At 42.6% G+C, this 20,998-nt stretch overlaps 1 protein-coding gene across 4 annotated transcripts; it reads left to right on the forward strand.

The window, feature by feature from the left end:
* The first annotated feature begins 619 nt into the window (after positions 1 to 619).
* Positions 620 to 20,265, forward strand: si:ch211-39i22.1 (brain acid soluble protein 1). Of its 4 annotated transcripts, none has more exons than XM_053439364.1 (11): positions 620 to 905; positions 6,739 to 6,824; positions 7,420 to 7,735; positions 8,064 to 8,185; positions 8,828 to 8,990; positions 10,065 to 10,094; positions 13,580 to 13,603; positions 14,047 to 14,064; positions 15,964 to 16,080; positions 17,191 to 17,250; positions 17,351 to 20,265. In XM_053439364.1, the coding sequence occupies exons 1-11, from the start codon at positions 842 to 844 to the stop codon at positions 17,377 to 17,379; spliced, it is 1,029 nt and encodes a 342-aa protein (XP_053295339.1). In that variant the 5' UTR covers positions 620 to 841; the 3' UTR covers positions 17,380 to 20,265. The 4 variants fall into 4 exon arrangements, with proteins under 4 accessions (XP_053295339.1, XP_053295340.1, XP_053295337.1 ...); XM_053439365.1 differs by having other exon boundaries at positions 10,068 to 10,094; XM_053439362.1 differs by having other exon boundaries at positions 622 to 905; positions 14,044 to 14,064.
* The last annotated feature ends 733 nt before the right edge of the window (positions 20,266 to 20,998 follow it).

The raw sequence follows: 20,998 nt of genomic DNA on the forward strand, positions 1-20,998 counted from the left end.
ATCATTACAATATCATTGAAAAACGAAGATATCAAATGATCTAAAATCCATAAACAATAAATGGTATATGATATAATGCTAAATCTGGACTTAAATACCTTATTATGTTGTAGACAGTCTAAGATCGGGGGACAACACGTCTTGTTGTATAAAATAAAAACAACAAATAACATAATTTTAGTAATAAAGTATTGGCAAATGAAAATTAAACATAAGTAAAAGGAGTGAAACAAATAAAAGTCTGTAAAAGAACGTTTTTATTAGTGCTGGATCAGATATTATAATAAACGAGACTGCTGATTAAGTTAAACCAATAGGCTACATACACATACACGTCTCTCTTGCTCAACTCACCTCTGCTTGGTGTTTAAAATGAGTTTGGGATAATTATGGTTTTACGCGCAGAGCCGGGTTGGTAACGACAAGTCTGCAATTAGTCCACAATGTTAGTCATGGAAAAGCAAAAATCACCATTAGTGGGCTAATCGGTGCCCCAGCAGCACCGTACCCAGCCCCGGTGTCTGCACGCCTGCCTTTATTTTGGAGAGGACCCGCCCCCCTTAATAAAGACTGGACCTTCGCTCCTCCAATTCAGACAAAAGGAGCGAGCAACAGATCCGCGGCCGCGCGCACCGAGCACAGCATCTGAGCACCTTGGAAACGCCACGGTCTGATTCCTGAGACGCGCGGCGACGCACCGGCACCGACAGCAGCACACCGACCCGCACACGCCCTCCACATCCCACCTGAAACCACCCGGAGCCGGCGACTTGTCCTCCTCGACGGCCGTGGAAAGCCAGAGCGAACCCCGGTTCATTTGCAGCCAGAACACCGTGTTCCCATGATGTCATACCTGTGGATTCTGCTGTTAGGAAGCCTGCTGGCCACAAGCGCCAAGGCACAAGGTACAGATATGTCTCCAATTATCTCCACCCAGCCTTTGAGCTGAATGCAAATTGTTCTGCCTGCCTGTCTTTGTGTCCGTCTGTCTGTCTGTGTGTCTCTCTCTGTGTTGGTCATCTTCGTCCTCGTTTCTACTTCAGTATTCCTTCGTGTCTCAACCTTTCTCTCCTCATCCTCTCATTATCTCCGCTCATTACTCAGCCATTAATGCCCGTGTGCGCGTGTGGGGAAATGCCAGTCTTCTTTTTTTCCTTCTGTCTGGCTCCCTGTTGGCATGTCAGTCCAATTCACCTTTACTTGTATCCTGCTTGTGTTAATAGGCTCTGAATGAATGAATAATAAAGATCTGCTCCCCGTTGTGAGTCTCTGACTCTGCACCTCAGACATTTCTCAGTGAAATAGATGTGCCATGTAATTCGGTCACATCTTTCTGGACACGAGTGTTGGCCCACATGGGTGTGGTGGACCCATTGTGCTTGGATAAATGATTCTCTTCCTCGTTTTTCTCCCCTCATCCCTCTTTTGTCCTCATTTCAATTTGATCCTTTTAAAATCTCCCATCTTCATTTTGCATCTCTCGATCTCTCATTGTGCATTTTACACTCCCTCCTCTTCCTCTTCGTCTTCAGCTGGTCCTTGGGCCCCTGCCCTTCCCCGGGGCTAATGCAATGATTTCATATTCTCCAAAGCCCCCTTCCAATAAAATCTAAACTCTGAGACAAACACGCACGCTGGGGGGAAAGAAAATCAGAGGAAACTATAGCGGAGATGCCTGAAGAAGGTAAAAAGAGAAATATTGAATTGAGATTGACAGGAGAGAGAGAGAGAGAGAGAGAGAGAGAGAGAGGCAGAAATCGAAAGAAGAAAGGAGTGAAAGAGGTAGAGTAACAGCAGGCCCTCCTCATCAAACATATTATGCAAACAAATAATCTGTTGAACGTTGGTGCGCCTGACTACAGATGGGGCAATCTCGCTCTACCGGTTCACTTTTTATTGCAAGACAAAGGCAGGAAACACACGTGCACAAGCACGCACACACTAACACACTGACACACAGACACACATACAGGTTCCCTTTCTTTTTCTTTCACACCCTCTCTTTCCCTCACTTTTCTCTAATTGCCTAACTCTACACTCACTGTTAACCCAGTACTGAGGCAAGAAACATCTCAGTGGGTGTGTTTGCTCACTTGCAAGTGTGTGTGTGTGTGTGCGTGTGTGTTTGTGAGAAACACACATACATGTTAGTCACATTGAAAAAGATAGGGTTGTTAGGTCAGTTGCACACACATCATGTACAGTGTGTGTAAGTTATAGAAGTAAAACATAGGGAGTATCCCAGTAACTAGATCCAGCTCTAGCTGCAGACAACACCCAGCAACTCAACTAGTATCAGCGCCTTCCTCTCCCCCAGGGCTCTCAGCATCTGTTTGTGTGTGTGAGAGAGAGAGAGGGAGAGAGAGGGAGAGAGAGTGGGTGGGTGTGGGCTATAACTTTAATGTACAGAACATGTGGGAGTGTAAGGGTGCTTCAATGTGAGTCTGTACATACGTCAGTTATAGGAAGTTCATGTGTGTGTGTGTGTGCCAGGTGTATGTGTACAATATATGTGTGCAGACATGTCTGTGTTTACACATTAAACTACCACTTTTGAGGCATAAGTGAAACGCACACACACACACACACACACATACACACACACACACACACTCACCTTCTCCCTCTGCTCCCATGGGGGCAGTTTGAAGGTGTGCATGGTTGGTGTAAACACAGCACTTTCTGTCACACAAACACAAAAGGCCCATACCTGACAGAACAATGACTTGTGGAGGTGGTGATTCCCACCTGACACACATGCGCGGGCAGTTTCTGGTGTACTATTACGGGGCATGGCTTGGTTATTGGTTACACACATACATGCATGTACACGCATTACTAGTCATTCGAGCACACACACACACACAAACACACACTAAGCCATCTCACACAATCCTACAGGAGCCAGAAAGAGCCAGAAAATGAAGGTCCTTGCCCCCAGACTCCAATTTATGTAACGTGTACTGTGTATTACACAACCATAGGGGCATAGAGTTCCCTTATTTTCCATTTTCCTAAAATATTATTAGAACGATGGAATACATTTCAGTTTTGAATTATCAGGCTAATGTCGAGGTGATATCAGGTGCCATGAGAAACAGAGCCGTCACATGACTGTGATGTGACTCAGTGGCACCAGCATCAGACAATGCCCCAGCACTTCCTTAAAAAGCACGGAACATGATATACTGCACTTAACACGTTAAGTGCTTTCCTTGTGCTGTACCGGCTGCTGAAGCTCACCAACACAATTTAACTTGATGCTGCTCGTTTAACAGAAAAAATATGAATTATTCATATAAAGCACAGTTTGTCGTAAATTCTCAGACGGATGTGTCTTTCATTTGAATTGCAAACTCAGAGACGCTTTTTTTCCAAAGCAGTTTTTCCTGATTTTGGCCCTTTCATTAATCCTGCTCATACATGCAGCCGTTGGAAAAGCTGGTGCCGGAGTTCGTCAACTTTTCCAAGTGATGTCCCAATCTCGTTTGGTGGAAGACGAAGAAAAGTGAAAGGATTTTGTTGATGTCTGTGTCAGGAGTTTTTCAATGTTTCAGGAAAAGAAAATCAAATTGTTTCCAATGACAGAAACATTTCCTCTTACAGAATGAAGCGACTCTCTTGATGTCTGCATTACATCCAATAAGAAGCAAACATAAAGTGCAACTTTTCCCCTCTGCTTTTTCATATATAGATCCAATTACACAACAAAGATGTTTCCATTTTGTTAAAAGGCGCTCATCACGTGGTGTTAGATGTAACATTAAGCTCCATGAGTCCATGTTCAGGTCTTAGAACTTGGAAAAGGAAAAGCTTGGCAGGAAAAGTGCTCATTCAGTCTCAGATTTATACCACTGTCATGTCTGTGTGCTAAATACAAAGCTACATCCAGACGCTGAGAATACAAATTAGCGGACTTCCCAAAAACCTCAAACCGTTCCTTTAGTTGAATAGTAACTTTCATGTCCTGGGTACAGTCACAACACGTCTCTGTGTCAGATGACATATTAACAACATAAAGATGTCTGATTATCTATCTTTCAAACCACGTGGGCCCCTCTTTAAAAGAACACAGTGTGACTAACAGTATTTAGCTTCCCACATGTAAAAACTGGATTGAGTCAAGAGTCTTTCCTCTGGGAGCCTTTCTTTTTCATTTTTTTCTTCCAGTTTAACACTGCACATGCTGTACGGTCCCATGCCATTGCGTGCAGCCATGTCAAAGGCGCACGGATGACTCATTAGCCTCAAGGGAAAGCAGTGGCAGAGAAACAGATTGAGTTTGGGTAGAGAGAGAGAGAGAGAGAGAGAGAGAGAGAGAGAGAGAGAGAGAGAGAGAGAGAGAGAGAGAGAGAGAGAGAGAGTGAGAGAGGAAAGATAGGAGGGAGATTTTTAAGACAAGAAGGAGAGGAAAGGGGGAGGAGGGCAGAGGAGGGAGACGTTTGGATGTGTAACCAGTTGTTTCACTGCCGCGGTAACGCAAAACAGGACACCACTTAGTCAGAGTGTGAGAGCGAAACTGAAGTTGTGCGCACGTCAAGTTAACTTGTGTGTGTGTGTGTGTTTCAACATAAAGAAGTTAGGGCTGAAAGGAGAAGTTGTTTTCGGATATTTTTATTTGTGTGTGTGTGTGTGTGTGTGTGTGTGTGTGTGTGTGTGTGTGTGTGTGTGTGTGTGTGTGTGTGTGTGTGTGTGTGTGTGTGTGTGTGTGTGTGTGTGTGTGTGTGTGTGTTGGGGGGGGGGGGGGTTGTATGTTCTGTAGCGGAGGTTGTTAGAGGAGGAAGTGGCAAACTGATAGATGGGAACAGAATGTCCTATGGAGTGGCAACTCAAAGCAAGAGTTTCTATGGGGGCAGTATCTCTCACCCCCCCCCCCCCCCCCCCCCCCACACACACACACACAGAGGTTACATGAGAGCTGCATACCTCGCACAAACATGTGCATGGAAGCACAATGACATGCAAGGAACATGCCCACTCATTTCCACATTGACTGCCAGTAAAGACATAGAGGCGTGACCCAGACACGCAATGCACACACAAGAGTCTGACAAAGCCACAAAGGTTAACGGGCACTTTTTCACAGTTTGTGCAGTTTGTTGTTTAACTTTTTGCAGTCCACTGACGAGACGCATCAGCTGGCGTCTGCACTTATTTCCACCTCATTGCCCTGACTGGCGTGCCACAGTACATCTTTGATCCAGACAGAGATTTCCAAGGAGGTCGTAAAGACAGTGGAAACACCCTGCACACCAAGTCACACATGAAGTCCTGCTCATTAGTCTCTTTGAACTCGAGGTAAATCACAGAGGGCACAGATTCATTAGGTTTATCTTGGACGCTAAGGTGCTGCAGTGACACTCGCTGTAAAAACACGGAGCAAGAGGGTGAAAAAACGAGCCCTTATTTTTGTTCTATAGGTCCGTAGAGGAGTGTCTGCATGTAGGGTGTGTTAAGCTGTACTTACATGTGTGCTTCCTATGGATTTTTCCCCTGGTACATGAATGTGTGTGTTTGTTTGTGTCACCTGCACCGCCCGCCCCAGCCCGATAATAGAGGTGCTTGAGATGTGTTCAAACCGTTTCTGTCTTGGCTTCACTGATTCTGATACAATCTCACTTGGCAAAGTCGGGAGGAGATTTGGCAGTGAACAGCAACCAAAACAACAAAGATGATGTCTTTTGGACTTTATGTGAGCACATTGAAGAAGTCCTGATCACTCTCATTATTTTCTGATGTCTTCTTTCTTTTATCTTGCCGGCCTTCTCATGCGTTTCTCTCCCACTTTTGTCGATCTACCTCAGCGTCGAGCGAGCCAGAAGACTGAATCTCTGAAGTTAAGAGTTGGTATTTACATTTTGGGAAAAAAGGCTCTGCCCCGGTGAACCAGCATCAGGGCGCTGCTGAAATCAGCAGGGCAAAGTGCGACCGAGTCAAAGCCCAGTTTGCTGCCTCAGCTTCTCGCGTTCGGCCGGGGAATGTCACAGCACCGGCTCAAACACACACACGCGCCGTTCCCACCTCGCACACAGAATGACAAAGATGTGCTCGTTGTATTTTCTCATTAGTACCTAGTTGCGACTCCAGCGCTGAGGTCGAGAGCTCATATGATGTGGAGGCCGGTCAGACGTAATCGAAGTCGTCCAAATTGCAGCTGGAGCGTTAACATCAGGCACCAATCAGGCCAGGGTGTGGCTCACTGTGTGTGTGTGTGTGTGTGTGTAATAAAATGTATTAAATGCACCACAGCTTGACGACCATTTAGACAAATGATTTTAAATGGCAGCAGATGGATTAAGACACGGGGTTTTAAATAACCCCCGGTAAAAACTAATCACAACCGGTCTTTAGGTTTTATTGTGTCTCTTTTAGGTGCGATTCACAGTATGAAAGAGTAGAGTAGTGTAGAAAGAGTAGACGACACAAACTGGTCAATATAATCAATTTCAAGAATGTTGCCACGTTTGAGGAGCATGTGAGGAACTCCCCTTGAGACCGTGAGACGGGTTTTGTGTTGCCATGGCTGCCACCTTTTCTTCTTTCCTAAAAGAAAGCGATAGTTTCACAGGTTTCCGTCAACTGTGTGATGTTTGCTGAGGCACCGGGGTTTCAGGACAGCTCTTTATTTTTGCTCTCCGCTTTTTGGAAATGGATATTTCTCAGTTGTCAGTGCTTCGCTGGATGTGTGCATTTGTTTATTTTGTATTTTTCATTGTTCCGTTTCTCTGCCCCCAACAGAGGAGGAGGCAGCTCCTGAGATCCCGGCCCCCGATGCTGCAGCAGGGCCTGAAGTCAACGCGGAACCCGAGGAAACAGCAGCAGAGGTGAGGACGAGGAATATCTGCACAACTTAACTGTTTGAAAATACATTTTGCAACAAATTCTCTAGAAAAATAATAATGTAAATGTTTACATTATAGGTTATTTTCAGAGTTTAACATGGATGGTTAACTTGGTTGTGTTAAGCCCTAGTCCTCTCGTCAATTATTGCATAGCCAAGAGCGCTGCTAGCGGGTTTGGGCCAGTTGAGAAAAGTTAGCGGCAGCTCCCCCTGAACTGCTGTACAGCTTTGGGCCACCTGAATAATTTAGTGTGTCCCTACAGGTGCTTATCATCTGGTTAAACTCACTGAGATCTGGAGAGCAATCTAATCCTATATGCCCGAGATAGCCTTTTGATAACATGACACATATTAGCTGGCTGAAAACCCTGTGACTCATGTTAGTTCTTGGCTCGTTAAAGAAGGTTTTATGTGGTGTCAGTTTTCAGGCTTGAAATGTAACGGCAGCTCTGTGTCTTTTTCCAAACACCTCCAAGCCCCTGACAGCTGCATCATCTTTGGAAATGTGGTTTTACCGGCTTATATCATATTGCAAAATTTAATGTAATCAAGAGATGCGTATCTTGTGCTGAATACAGGAAATACAACCATCGGTGAGTGCCCCTGAGTCTGATGCTGAGCCTGAAGCTGGAGCTGAGGAACCTGAAGCTCCTGCCACTGAGGACGCTGAACCAGCAGCTCCTGCAGCGGAGGAGACAGAAGAAGCAACTCCTGCAGCTGATGCAGCTGAGGACGCTGAACCAGCAGCTCCTGCAGCGGAAGACACAGAAGCGGCAGCTCCTGTAGCTCCTGCAGCCGAGGACGCTGAACCAGCAGCTCCTGCAGCTGGAGATGAGGAAGAAGAGGCAACTGCAGCAGCAGACGCAGAGGCTGAGGCAGCTGCAACAACACAAGGTAATCAACAGGAGTTTAACAAAAATGAAACTGAGAAAAACATGGTTGTTGGCAAAAATACTAAACTTTGAAATTGCCTCACTTCCACAGTCTTAGCACAGCCACAGTGAATAAACAAATCTTTCACTGAGAACTAAGATATAATATTTTTTTATGCATTGGTCCCTTGAAAATCAGGTGACACCTTTTCCTTCCATTTGACTTGTTAACATGTGATGTTGTGAGCAGAAGTTCTTGCAGTAAAACCAACCATGCTACTACACTCTGTGTAAACGGATGATAGAAACACAAATCAGGGATCTAATACCTGGTTCCATCTCCTGTCCAGAGCCAGAAGCTGATCCAGAGGTCAAGGTTCCAGAGGTTCAGGCTCCAGAGGCTGAGGCACCAACAACAGACGTAGAGGAGGAATCCACTGCAGGCTCTGATACGACAGCTGCTCCGGTGGAGGTCAGTAGCTTATTAAACATCTTATTCAAACCTACTGACAAATATATTGAACTTGAACTAACTTTAACATTTCAAATATGTTTAGAATATAGGACAAGATGTTGAATATCCCTTGTACGTTTGAAGGTCTTCCGCACAGTTTAGGTCACCAACTACCAGTAGATGTTAGAAGGTGATGTTAGGGACACATGATACATGATAACTGAACATTGATATTAGACAGGAGCTGCTATGCTATTGAGAAGCCTTCCTATAATTTCCTTATAATAATACATGTTGAAAAACAAATTCACAGGACTTTGTTGTATTATTTAACTGTTTAAAAAAAATAATCTAAATAGAGTGCAAAAATCATGTCAATTTCAAAAAATTACCGATAAAAGTTGTAATCCATGAATTAATATATTGGGAAATTCGAGATTTATAATTCCTCTGCCTTATAGTCTTAAATGTTAATCACATTGAATACTATGTAAACAATACAAAAGATACACATAATATTGCTTAATGTATGTATTTGTTTGTTATATAAAATAACAAAAGTTTTTTTACACTAATTTGGCAGTAAGTGTTTTCCAACCTTTGCTGCCAGACTTTTTACATTATTTTTACAGTGTATACTATATCATATATTTCCATTAGAGTGGACACGTTGATGAAGCCACACCAGCAACAGACGTAGCTGCAGAAGATAATCAGGAACTACCAACTGATCCGGCCGCCGATTCAAAACCAGATGTTCCCATTGTTGAGGAAAAGATTTTGCCGGCTGTCATACCAGCAGTCAGGGCCGTTCTCCCTTCAGGTGAGAATAAGAAATTCCCATGCTTCTCTCAATGTCACATCTTCTGAATTAAAGTGGGACAGAATAAGGCCCTTGCAATGTGGGAAGGGCAGAGTGGGCTACTTCTCAGTGTGTTTACCAGTGCCATGTAATAGGTAGAGCTATTGAAATGAGGTGTAGATTCAACCGTGGAGGATGTGGTAACAGATACCTCTCTATGTATAAGCCAATGCAGCTCTATCAGCTGACTATATACAGTAGCGGTATACCATTTGTACTAGGGCATGAACACACGTTTTCTGTAGATGAGCTCACCTCTTTAGCATGTGTGTCCTTTACATGGGGGGAACTGTACAGACTTGTTTCTGAAACATGTTCTGCATGTTCATGTTAATATCTGTGTAGTTGTGTCACAATAGCAACAGTTGCGATAAATCTCCAAATTACCTCAAACTATAGGAGGCTTTGTTTTTCGTGTGTCTGTCGGTAGGATTACACAAAAACTGATGAGGCATTTGTACCACAAATTGGTGGGAGGGGGGGGTATCGGCCCGATGAGGAAACCATTAACCTTTGCAGCAGATACGATTGAGGGGGCGGGTCCAAGGATTTTTCTTTTTTACTTTCTTAACATTGCGAAAGGGCATTTATCCACATTCTTGAATTTCTCGGGAAATATTGCAGAGATCTTTATGGTAAAAGTCAAGTATGTTTTAGATGCTAATGTCTATGAACAGGTGAAGATGTTAGATGTTTGTGCCCATGATGACTGACTGACTGGTCAATCAGCCTTTATACATATATTATATAAAGTACAGTAAATTAAGAGACATTGATAAACATTCAGACATTCTTCATTACTGAAGACATTTTTATAAAACTGGGAATGTTAATGCATATTCCTCTGCCGTTGCTCGAGATCTAGCCACTCGTACGTAAAATAATTAATTCAGAAAATTCAGTTTTCTGATTTAATTTTATTATAGACAGAAGAAAACATCAGATTAGTGTTCCATGGATGAGCTGCTGTTGATTATTCGTATCTCTAAGTGGATTTTCACATCCAAACATGATCCTGTTCTTTGTGTTTACCAGCAGATAATGAGGCAACTAAAGCGGAAGCAGGTACGTTATCATCAGCTATGATCTTTTATTTTGTATTTCTGTCTTTCTCTCTCTCTCTCTCTCGACCACATTATAAAACCTTCAACCTTTCTGAAGCCAAGTCTTGCTTCAGCCAAACAAACAACCATTATTGCCTAAAAAGTATGAGTCAGATGTTCTTTTCATCTTGCAAGAGCACTTCAGGGCGGCATAATGAAAACCGGTTGATTTCAGTTACTACAGTAACAGCGAATCCAAGCCGAAGAAGAAGCCGGCCTGTGGAAGTCACGCTTATAAACGTTAATGTCTTCATAGCAGCATTTTAAACATGTTATAGAAGTGGTAAGAGAGGAAGCTCTGTGTGGGAAGTGTTTGGAGAGAGTGTGTGTGAGGTAGACTGACTTCTCCTACCTGTTTTCCTCAAACTCTGAATCTGCTACACCTGCCTGCCCCTGCCCCTGAGCAACCATCTGACAATCAAACCATTTGAAAAAGGACTTCCTCTCGCCGTGTATTTCTGAATCCGGCATTTCAAACCATATCACATCTCCACGCTTCATTTGCCTTCCAGAACATCCATGAAATTATTAGTGTCAAAAAAGTGTTCTCATCATTCATTGAAAAGAAACATGGCGTGTTTTAATGAGTTGTTCTGAACGATAAGACTGCACCTCCCTGTTTTCTGGACAAACTGATGGCAAAAAGATGTGCTTTACTTACGCAGAATACAAATCACGTGGGAAGGTTATGAGGTTAGATTTTAACCCATTAAATGTGTACCTCCTCAACTGTGCATGGTATGGGTCGAGTAGGGAAACCTCCCACATTACCTCAGTTTGATTTTTATCACATTTCAAAGGTCCTCCTACTCAGCTGTTTGACCTCATCCGTGCTTTTATTATCCTCCATCGTATCCCTTCCCTTAAAGCTGAATTCTTGCTCTCTCCAATCCTAAAGTTATGCTGATATTATTTCAGCGTTTCCTCTCCAAAGTCATTCTGTTTGTTTTCCTTTAAAATTGTTATTTAAAACGCTGGAAGCTAGCTTCTTAGTGTTGCTACTACCTGAGAGCAGGGGCGTGCTATTGACTGTGCAGGAAGTGCCGGCTCTGGAGGGCTTCATAGGCTGAGGAACGATCTCTGATGGTGTGGACAAGGAGAGGGAAGAGGATGAAGAGAGGTCATCTTCTCTATTCTGAGGAGAAGATAACAGAGAGTGGGAGGGGGGGGGGGGGGGATACAAGGTAATCAGAGGGAAATGATGGAGAGGAGAGTGTGTGAATGGAGGTTAATGGAAAAGCCTGGGATGAATAAAAGACGACAGGGTGGACATTAGAGAGAAATCAACACTGGAGAATGTGACAGACGACGCCCTCAGCTGTGAAAGCTTGTTCCTCACAATATGAACACACTTCTTCTTGCACTTCACCATCCATATCAGTCACGGGATCGTCACGCCTATGAGGTTATTATTGCAGTAAATTAAATTCGCCCTGCCCAGCCTCCAACTGCTCTGTGCACTGACTGACACACGTTGTATAAGTCACTTGGGGTTTTCCCCCCTCGGTTATTATAGAGTCAGGTTGAAGCATCGTTCCTGACAGACAATATCCTTTAATCTATGTCAACACTAGTTCACAGGATCCCCATCACACCCCTGGAGCTGGAGGGGTTTCAGAGTCCCTGCAGACGACAGCTCCTCGGACGGTTGATTGTTATCGTCGGGTCGTTTAACAGGGTTCAGCGCAGCGTGTTCGCGAAACTACGTCTTGCTGGTGAACATCTGGAAGATATTCCCTCTTGGGTGGGACTGCTCAAAGATAACATCTGTAAAGATAATATCTGTATTAGGGTTAATATTGGATTTCGGTCGCGGATCAAGGGTTTAAGTCAGAGGATGCTCAGGCTACATCCAGGAAAATCCAGTTAGTAACCACGAACGGTTTTAATTGTTACCAGTAAAATAAAATGTCCCTAGTAAATAAGGATTAACACAAGAACCTTTGGGGAGGAATGTATCAATACATTCAGGAACCTGTGAAGGGATAGTTCCGTTTTGGTTGACCAGCAACATAGAGGATGTTCTACTGTGCATTTGTTTCCCTTACTATCCTTTACTTCCCAGATATTTTCACAAGTACTTACAAAATCCCAGTATTGATGGCTTCATATACAAGACATAAACAACAGACCCAACAGTCCCCTTGACTTCAATCAAATTGTACACTTTCATAGATATCAGTTCCCTAAATGTGCCTTTTCCATCAACATCCATGAACAATACCCTTGGAAAATTGGGGAAAATGTAAAAAAATAACACCCTAACTCGCAACGTTAAAGAAAATACATCCTGGATTGGCACCAAAACTTAATGGTTTCTTCCCTGACAACTACTGCATCCTGCCAAGTTCCATGGAAATCCGTCCTTTTAGTTTTGACGTAATCTCGCTCACAAACAAACAAGCTCTAATAAAAAACATAACCTTCTTGTAGTGGGTTATTAAAACACACGACTCCAGTCCCATTGATAGTGTTCAAAAATCCCACTGGATCCTCATTATTTCCTAACACCCTCATACAAGAAAGGTTTAGACATGTCTCCTGCTCTATTCACAGCAGCTCATTTTGAAACTAGCATCAGGTTTTATTATAAAGAACATTTCCGCCCCCCTCATGAATCATCAAATCCTGAGGCTGCCCATCAAACATCAAACACCCGGCGTTCTGGCTGCCGCCTGGCATCAGAGATACAAAGTAATGACGTTTATCAGGCAGTTTGAAGCACTTGACACCACAGAGACTTTCTGTTGTGATGCATTCAGCTGGATCTCTACACTTTAGGAATGCCGATGTGTATAAATAGCGCTCCGTTTCCATGACAAGAGACTGGTTTTATCTCCTGGGGCTACGAAAGTTGAGTCACTATAGCTGCGAGGCAATTTGACGATAATGCGGGAACATGAGCGTTCACTTCACTTCATCCCCAAACTCAAAGCTGATTCAACCCGACCGGTGTAATGATTATAATCTGGTGAAAGGCGCTCTTCTTTAGTCCTCTGTTATTAGTGGCTTTGTCAAGTTGAAGCAGGTAGAGGGCTGCCGGGATGTCACAGGCAAATACAGACAGGCAGAACAGGGGGGAGATAACAGGGTTGTTTGCATATGGATCGAATCAAAGATCAGAGACACCGAGGGTGTGCCTCTTCATCAGATATCCTATCTCTGATATTGTGAAAGGATTTCTCTGTGTGTACAGATAAGACTTAGTTAATGTGTATGTGTGTGTTTGTGTGTTTGTGTGTGTGTTTGTCTTTCCAGACTGGTTAGGACAGAAACTCTAGACCTCTTAATGCCTCTGAGGCATCGACTACAATGAAGAGAATAATTTCGCTCCCCTCCTCTTCTTCTCTGCAATCTGTGTCACGGCGCTTTAGATGATTAATGTGATAACCTCATTTTCACCGCGTTCTGCTTTAATCACTTTGCTCCCTTTCTTTCTCTCTTCAGCACCTGTTGCTGCCCAAGAAGATGGTAAGAGCCTTTATTTTGTGGTCTTGGTGCAGATATGAATATTAACAAAAGAATGACTTCATTGCATCTTCATTTCCAAACACCCACATCTGATACAGAAGAGCTTATTTTGCTATAAGGATATTACTGGTATGATTTTTTTTTTGTTAAAGCTGCGTGGCAAAGGGTGAACTTTTTAATTCAAACAATATTCAGACACATTTGATGAGTTCTCTCTTCCACACTGGAAGTAACTTCTTCCTGATTGTCCAACTGCAAATTAGATTCAATAGAAAACCCGGTACACGTTTGTTCCTGTTTAAATAAACTGTCCCTTGTGTCCCATTTAATATGTAACTAGAGTTGTTCAGCCATTGACCATCATTTATGACTTTAACCAGTCTGTAACTGGTTCACTTTCACGTCGCTAATTGTATCTTTATGTTCTCTCTTCCAAACAGCAGACAAGCCACATGCTGCAGGTGAGTTATCGCTCCTCTCCCTTTTCTGTTTTGAACACACGTCCATCCCCCACCCCCCACCCCATGACCAAAACCAACACATACTTGCACTATAAGCATTCCCCTATTGTCTCATGTTATGCAAAGTGCATTGAGCCCCGGGCAGGTGCGGGGTTGCTGCATGACATTTCAAAAGCTTCTTCTTTTCCACTTAGCATAATTTCATGAATGACAAGTTTAGGCAAAGACGACAGACTGGGACTTTTAAGTGACAGAGTTTAAGTCTGTGGCTTAAAGGCTTAAGTCACCGGAGCTGAAACTTGAAATGGTCACTTTTTTAAAACCTATAGTTAATTCTTAAAACATTATTACACACACAAACACATACAGAGACATATTTTCTATCCATCTATCCATCTTTCTATCTTTCTATCTATCCATCTATCCATCTATATATCTCTCTATCTATCTCTCTATCCATCTATCTATCTGATTCCCGTACAATTTTAACATTGTGCATTCTCTATTACATACTATATGTCTCTGTATTTGTGTCAATGTTCCTTCAGCCTTTTTTTATACTACACAATCTGATGTCACGGTTTGGTGTGTTAGGCGTATGTGCACATACATGTTCACACACGTCCGTGTCTGCACCCCCACCTCTACCTCCGCTTACTGACTCATCACATTCTTCCATTTAAATTTGACCTAATTTAAATGAGTCACTGAGTCACGCGTGTTCAGCACCGGTTTCCGCTCCCTTGTTTTTCTCACCTGTACCTTTATCACGATATTGATGTACTCGTTCTACTTCAACGACTGACTCACTGACACTGACTCACCAATTACACACCATTATCCCATCTCTCCCCCAACGGTTACTACAGCACATCCTGCCATTATTACTATTATTAATTTAACCTGTGTTGACTGAAGCCAGTGTGAGGCATGTTTAGAACATATTGTCCATCAAAACATATTTAAACCAAATTATAAATCCTAAATTGCATGAAGGCTGTTGCGGTTTTACTTTAACTAGCAATGCCCGCTATACTTTATACTTTAGTCTATTACTTGTTCTTGTACTTTCTTGTAGTAGCCAATATTCATTTTAATACTAATTTGACCCAAGATTACCTGGTAATACATGACAAATTAAACACTTAATGTAGACGCTTCCTTACATCTGCTAGTTCATGAGTTAATCCTTGTTATCAGTAAGAAGAGAGACTTATATAGAGGTTATTTTGGGCTTAATTTAATCTGTTTATGCAAAAAATGCAAACTACAAACTAAGCTATTTTGTAGGTTATTATCCTGTAATTTTACCTGCCTCATTTTGAATGCACTCAGGTCATTAATTTGATGATGGTCTTGGCACTATAGGTCTTTCTGCGTTGCTGTGTTTGTTTCCTTTGTCTTCGATAGACTATGAAAGGCAGGGAAACTATTCAGATCATTGCTGTCATAGTAACTGGGCTACAGGTGCAGAGAGTTCCATGCTGTCACTGTGAACGCTTTCTTTTGGTCGTCTAAACTGTGGGCTAGACGAGTGAAAAGGGATCTGAATGATGCTGGAACACGATTTTACATCTCTCTCTCTCTCTGTCTCTCTCTCGCACACATACACACACACAGTCACAGAGGCATGCACACATGTCATTGAGCTTCAGTGCTAAATTGCCTTTCATTATTTCAAAATGGCATCCCGTGGCGACACTGCACATTACTGTCTCCATACGCAGGTGTTACACTGAGAGTCATTCAGCTCGGAGCAGCCACAGCTGTATCATGAAACATCCTCAAACTAATGTGTTCAGAATTCATTCTGGGATTCTCATCTGATACTCTATACGTTGATGAGATATTTTCAGCTCCTAAATATCAGTTTTTCTTTGGTGTTCTTGTTTCCGACAGAAGCCAGCTCCGGCTCCTTAGCAGGCATCCTGTGTGGACTCGCTGCGGCTGCTGTGGGATCAGTCGTCGGATTCATCACCTATAAGAAGAAGAAGCTGTGCTTCAGCAATAGACAGGGTAATTATCATGCTGATTACTGAGTGAACCAGAGTGAATCTTAAATAAATCAATGCCTAACACAAGGCTTGATAGACACAAGAGATTCACTTGTACAGTGAACTATGGACACAACTTAAGCCTACACCGTCATTTACAAAACTCATGTCAAACTGCATCACAGTATCAGATGCTTAAAGACTCAATCATGCAGGAGACAGCAGTATATGCTTGACTTGGACCATAGCAGGATCACAGCCTTTAATCACGACTCTAACTCATTTCTTCAGCCAAGCTCGAAGGTGAGGTCGATGTCGTTGTTTGTTGTGTGTGTTTGAAAAAGTCTAAAAAAGCTGAAGTATCGTCTATAGTAATAATAACATGGTAATAAGAGTGTCATAGAAACCGGGCAGACTCAGCGCTACAGACTGTTGTCAGTTAGTGTTCACCTGCATAGTAATACAGTCAGTTCAGCAAAGTTTCCATTTACAGTCAACACCAGCAACAGGCCAGTCGGGTTTTCAGTGATAGAGGGCAAATGTCAGTTTCAGACTTCCACACTGTGAGTAGGGAATGTACATTAAAAGCTGGTATTAATCAGCTATCTAAATGCGAATTAAGATCACTTTCAGAATTCCATTTATCTTATTCCTCTGTGGATTTCTGAGACAGTTTTTAATGGGATGGAATTATTCTCCGTCCCATTCAAGTCCAGAGAGTATAGGGACTGTAATGTCATCAGCATGTGCAGCCCAGAGCTGCTCCTCTGACGATAAGTGGGAGGTCCTGACGGCACACATATTAACAGATTGGAACGTTTACGCTGAAAAAAAAAAGAAATGCATCAAATTTTCGAGGTTGTGATAATAAGCAATTAGAGCTGAGAAATATTAACACCCTCAGAAACTCCCTCTGGGGGCTCCTGTCATGCTTAATTTATGACAGGAAAAAGTCCCTCTGTCACATTAGCCAGAGGCAACAATATAAAGTGATCTATGTTAATGAGTAGAAAAAGCAGTTAATTAGCTACATGCTTATGGAATTCATAGTGACGTGTGATGCCTTGTCAGCTTCGACAAATCGCCTGTCTGGGGTTTTGCGTCTGACCGACTCTTTAATCTCTGCGTTTAGAAGCTGATCCAGAGGCAGGCCGCAAAGTCGACACAGCCGAGGCCAACTCAGATCCGCAGGGTACGACACAAACACACACACGAACACAAATACACATAAAATACATGACATTACTTTGAAATGCTTTGACCTTTCCGCTGTATTTTCCCTCCCTGTGCAGTCCTTAGCAACCTGCTGAACTCCTCCTAGACCGGCGACCATCACACGGCTGACTGTCTGGACCAACTATAGTCGACAAAGTGGCAATCTCACTGTTAGGCTCTATCCGCTGTGGAGCTGTGTTACTGTGAGGCCCAGAGTAGGGCTGTGAGTGTGTGTGTGTGTGTCTGTTTCTGTCTGATTTATAATGTGTGTGTGTATGTGTGGGTGTGTGTGTGTGTGCGCGCATATATGTGGGGTTAAAGGCGTTAGAAGAAGAAAAACAAAAAGCAAGTAAAGATCCTCTATGTGAACCTTAGGGGTTTTATGATTGTTACAACTTAGGAATTTATTGAAATGATCGGTAAAATTTTCTACTTTTAACCAAATCCAAAAACTTATTTTGTTTCCAGACCATGAAAGAGATTAAATCTCAGATAAAGTATGACCATTTGATGGCTAACTCGTAGAACTACCTTTTCTTATTGTTACTTGTATGGCTACCATCTAGTTCTAGTAACTCTGTCTGAATATAAACCAGTGACAGATTTTGATGTTGTGGTTGTTTAAACTTTATACTGAATTCTTACCAGTGGAAATATTTATTTCCTGTTCCTATTTGAGCCACCTGTATGATTTTGAGAATCCACAGATATACGTATATCATATCTTTCATTTTCTACCCATACCATTATCTGCAGCGTAAATCGTAATCAGGGGGGCTTCTATAACTGCCACTGCATTCCCTGGATATTGGCGAGGAACGATAGCGAAGGCCTTTTTCACTGCAGACAATCGGACTTGTAGGAGTAGCAGAGGCCCCAGGGTAACAAGTCCAAATGTCTCCAGTTAAAAAAGGCCTGTATCGATCCTAGGATTCTGGGGATGCTCTGAAATGGTCCGATCGGTGTGAAGAGGGCCGCTGATGTCACTGTATGTGTGTTTGTTTGTGTGTCTTTTAATCGGTGAAGGGGCTTAGTCTTAAATCCTGTTGGGTCACTGTCACTTCTCCTCCAAGTCTGTTCGAATAATTTAAAAACAGATATTTCTAATAAATTGCTAATGACTCGCTAAAAACAAACAAATCTAAACTTATTTACCCTTAGAGAAAATTATGATTTCTAAATTCACCAAGGAAAGTCGAAGTGAAGTCTGACCCTGTTTCTGGACAACGGATGAATGTTCACCTGACATGAACTAGTTCAGAAACAGGTCATGTAGTAACGTATTTACACATTTGTCCTGATGTAGTCTGTGTTAATCTAGTTGTGATGCAGTAGTTTCTTCTCTATAGTGCCTTTCACTGACACAGCCTGACTTGAGCAATTCACAGACACACAGACGAGACGTGGAATTAAAACAGTAATGAATGTATCAGAAATATAATTGAGGAATGTAAAATGACACTTTGGACGGCTCGTGCACGTGAAACTGTTCCATTATTGTACATTATTATACCAGATGCATATCTGATCGCAGTGGGCCAGTTAGTTATTTTATATACCCAGTGCTTTTTTTGACTGACGCTGCCTCCCACACTGTTTAAAAAGCCTCCATTAATTTTCCTCTCTGTGTGTCTCTTTATTCGTGCAAGCCAGATGCTGTCCCGGTGTTTTTGTATCATTCATAACTCCACATCACGTACACCATCCACCTGTGATTTTTATAGAAATTAAATATTTAGCAGTGGTGCCTCCGAGCTGACACAGATAATCTTTAGTCAACATGCTTACTGTGGTATTTTGTGATTATTATTGTGAAATGCCGAAGAAGCGCTGTGTTAAAAAAAAAAAAAAAAAGACGCCAGAACAGTTTTTCTTTTTCCAGCTGTAGCACAAAACTACCAACTTCTGAATGTCTTTTCGTTGCCTTGCAGTTTTTTGTACTTGCTCTGCTCCCTTTAAACACAGGGTCATAGAGGTCGCGTAGCGCCGCAGTTCATGTAAAGTGCGTAACTTGTAAAGCACCATATATTAGCTGCAATACAGGACAGAGACTGTTGCTTAACAGCCTTGCCTCAAGCCGAGAAATATTAAGTCTGTGATGTCACATATCGATTCATTCTACTGTATGAGCTGCAGACCGGGAGGCGGGTCAAAGTTCGGCTTTGAATCGCCTCCTCGTCCCGTAATCTGTGATGGATGGAGTTTCTCTCGACACACTGAACAAGGGGATCGAGTCGCGTGTGTACGAAATCTCTTACGACACCTGCCACGTTGGCGCGGAGTGATAACGCACAAAAACACCCGCTGAATAATAGTACAAGCTTTCAGACAATAGCCGCTGATGCCTTCAGAACAGAGGATTCTCCTTTTTTACGCAGTTCTCGCCTCCTCCATTGGGTCAAATAGGAGTCAGCATGATCGGCCTGTGACGCACCGTCAGAAACCCGATGTGGAGACAATAAGAGCTGGGTCCAATCTACATTCCAATGCAGTCCGATTCCTTGTAAACACAAACATGTCCAAACCAGAATGTAAACCAAGGGAATCTTCAAGCTATTGGGTCCTGAAGTGCACTTCCATCAAGTAATGCTAGGGCATCAATCACGGCCCTGACCGGTCCGGCCTTACAAACCCCAACCTCTTGAATATCGCAGAGAGGCCAACAAAGAACAACGGCGGCGTCGTCATCAGAGAGAGACAAGCAGAGATGTTTTGCAGGTTATTTTAATAGCAATCTCTACGGGAGAAGCACTTTCCTATCCTGTATACATCTTGATTCATCCAACACATTTAGACAATTCTTTTCTTTTTTTTGATTTAAACTAGTGTTAGACTTTTTATTTAAAATATTCTGTGTTTTTGATCCTGTGTAGGAACTTTCTTCTTTTTTTTTTCGTCATCTGGCACTTGTGTTGGTCTTCTGGAATTGTGTAAATAATGTTTGAGGAGTCAATTAAACGTGGGAGTTGGTGTGTTATTCCCTTGCCAACAACCGGTGTGTGTGTCTTTTATTGTATAATATCACAAACAGAACTTACGTGATTTATTTCACTGATTCAACTCTGTCACGATACCTAATATAAACATATAATCTGTGTAGTTAACTCCACCAAGGAAGTTATGATTGCATGTGTGTTTGTGAGTTCAGTCAGACAACTCACGTTCAAAAGCTAATGCAACATTAGAACAGGCTAGTGTTGGCGTCTAGGCTCCAACATCGTTCCTTCTCACGATATAATTACATAGATATGATGGGAATGATGAGCAAATACTTATAACCCCCTACTTATCATTTCTCTGCTTAAATAGACAGCCAAATAAGGCGGGTGTGTATTATAGATGGTGGTGGAGAGTGATGTATGTCACATGATTGGAGTAGCGCAGATGGGGTTGGCTGTCTGAACTAGCTCGCAGGCGTCACTCCTCTTACAACAGAAACAGAGTGTTGGGGTATGACATGTTGAGATTGGGTGTTGGGTGTGGACTGATATTATTTATTTTTGTGCAATTTGCAATTTATCCAAAAACAAATATGGATCAATAGTACATTTTAATTTGGTATCACAGGGGGACTGTTGGGCCTTGGCGGTATGCGCTCTAGTTTCGTTGACCGAAAAATACCGTTTTGTCTTTTCCACGTGACTTTCCTTTCAGCAAACTCAACACCTGTGTGGCGTTGGAATGTTAATAAAGCTCGGGGAGAATCAAACCACAAACAGGCATCA

Source organism: Pleuronectes platessa, chromosome 14 (assembly GCF_947347685.1).
Source record: "Pleuronectes platessa chromosome 14, fPlePla1.1, whole genome shotgun sequence".
NCBI classification, from domain to species: Eukaryota; Metazoa; Chordata; class Actinopteri; order Pleuronectiformes; family Pleuronectidae; genus Pleuronectes; species Pleuronectes platessa.

Excerpts from the sequence above, each read along its gene's own strand:
- si:ch211-39i22.1 (XM_053439362.1), top strand. The coding sequence starts at position 842 with ATGATGTCATACCTGTGGATTCTGCTGTTAGGAAGCCTGCTGGCCACA. Across the intron at positions 906-6,738 it reads CACAAGCGCCAAGGCACAAG|AGGAGGAGGCAGCTCCTGAG; the intron begins GTACAGATATGT and ends TGCCCCCAACAG. Across the intron at positions 7,736-8,063 it reads GGCAGCTGCAACAACACAAG|AGCCAGAAGCTGATCCAGAG; the intron begins GTAATCAACAGG and ends TCTCCTGTCCAG.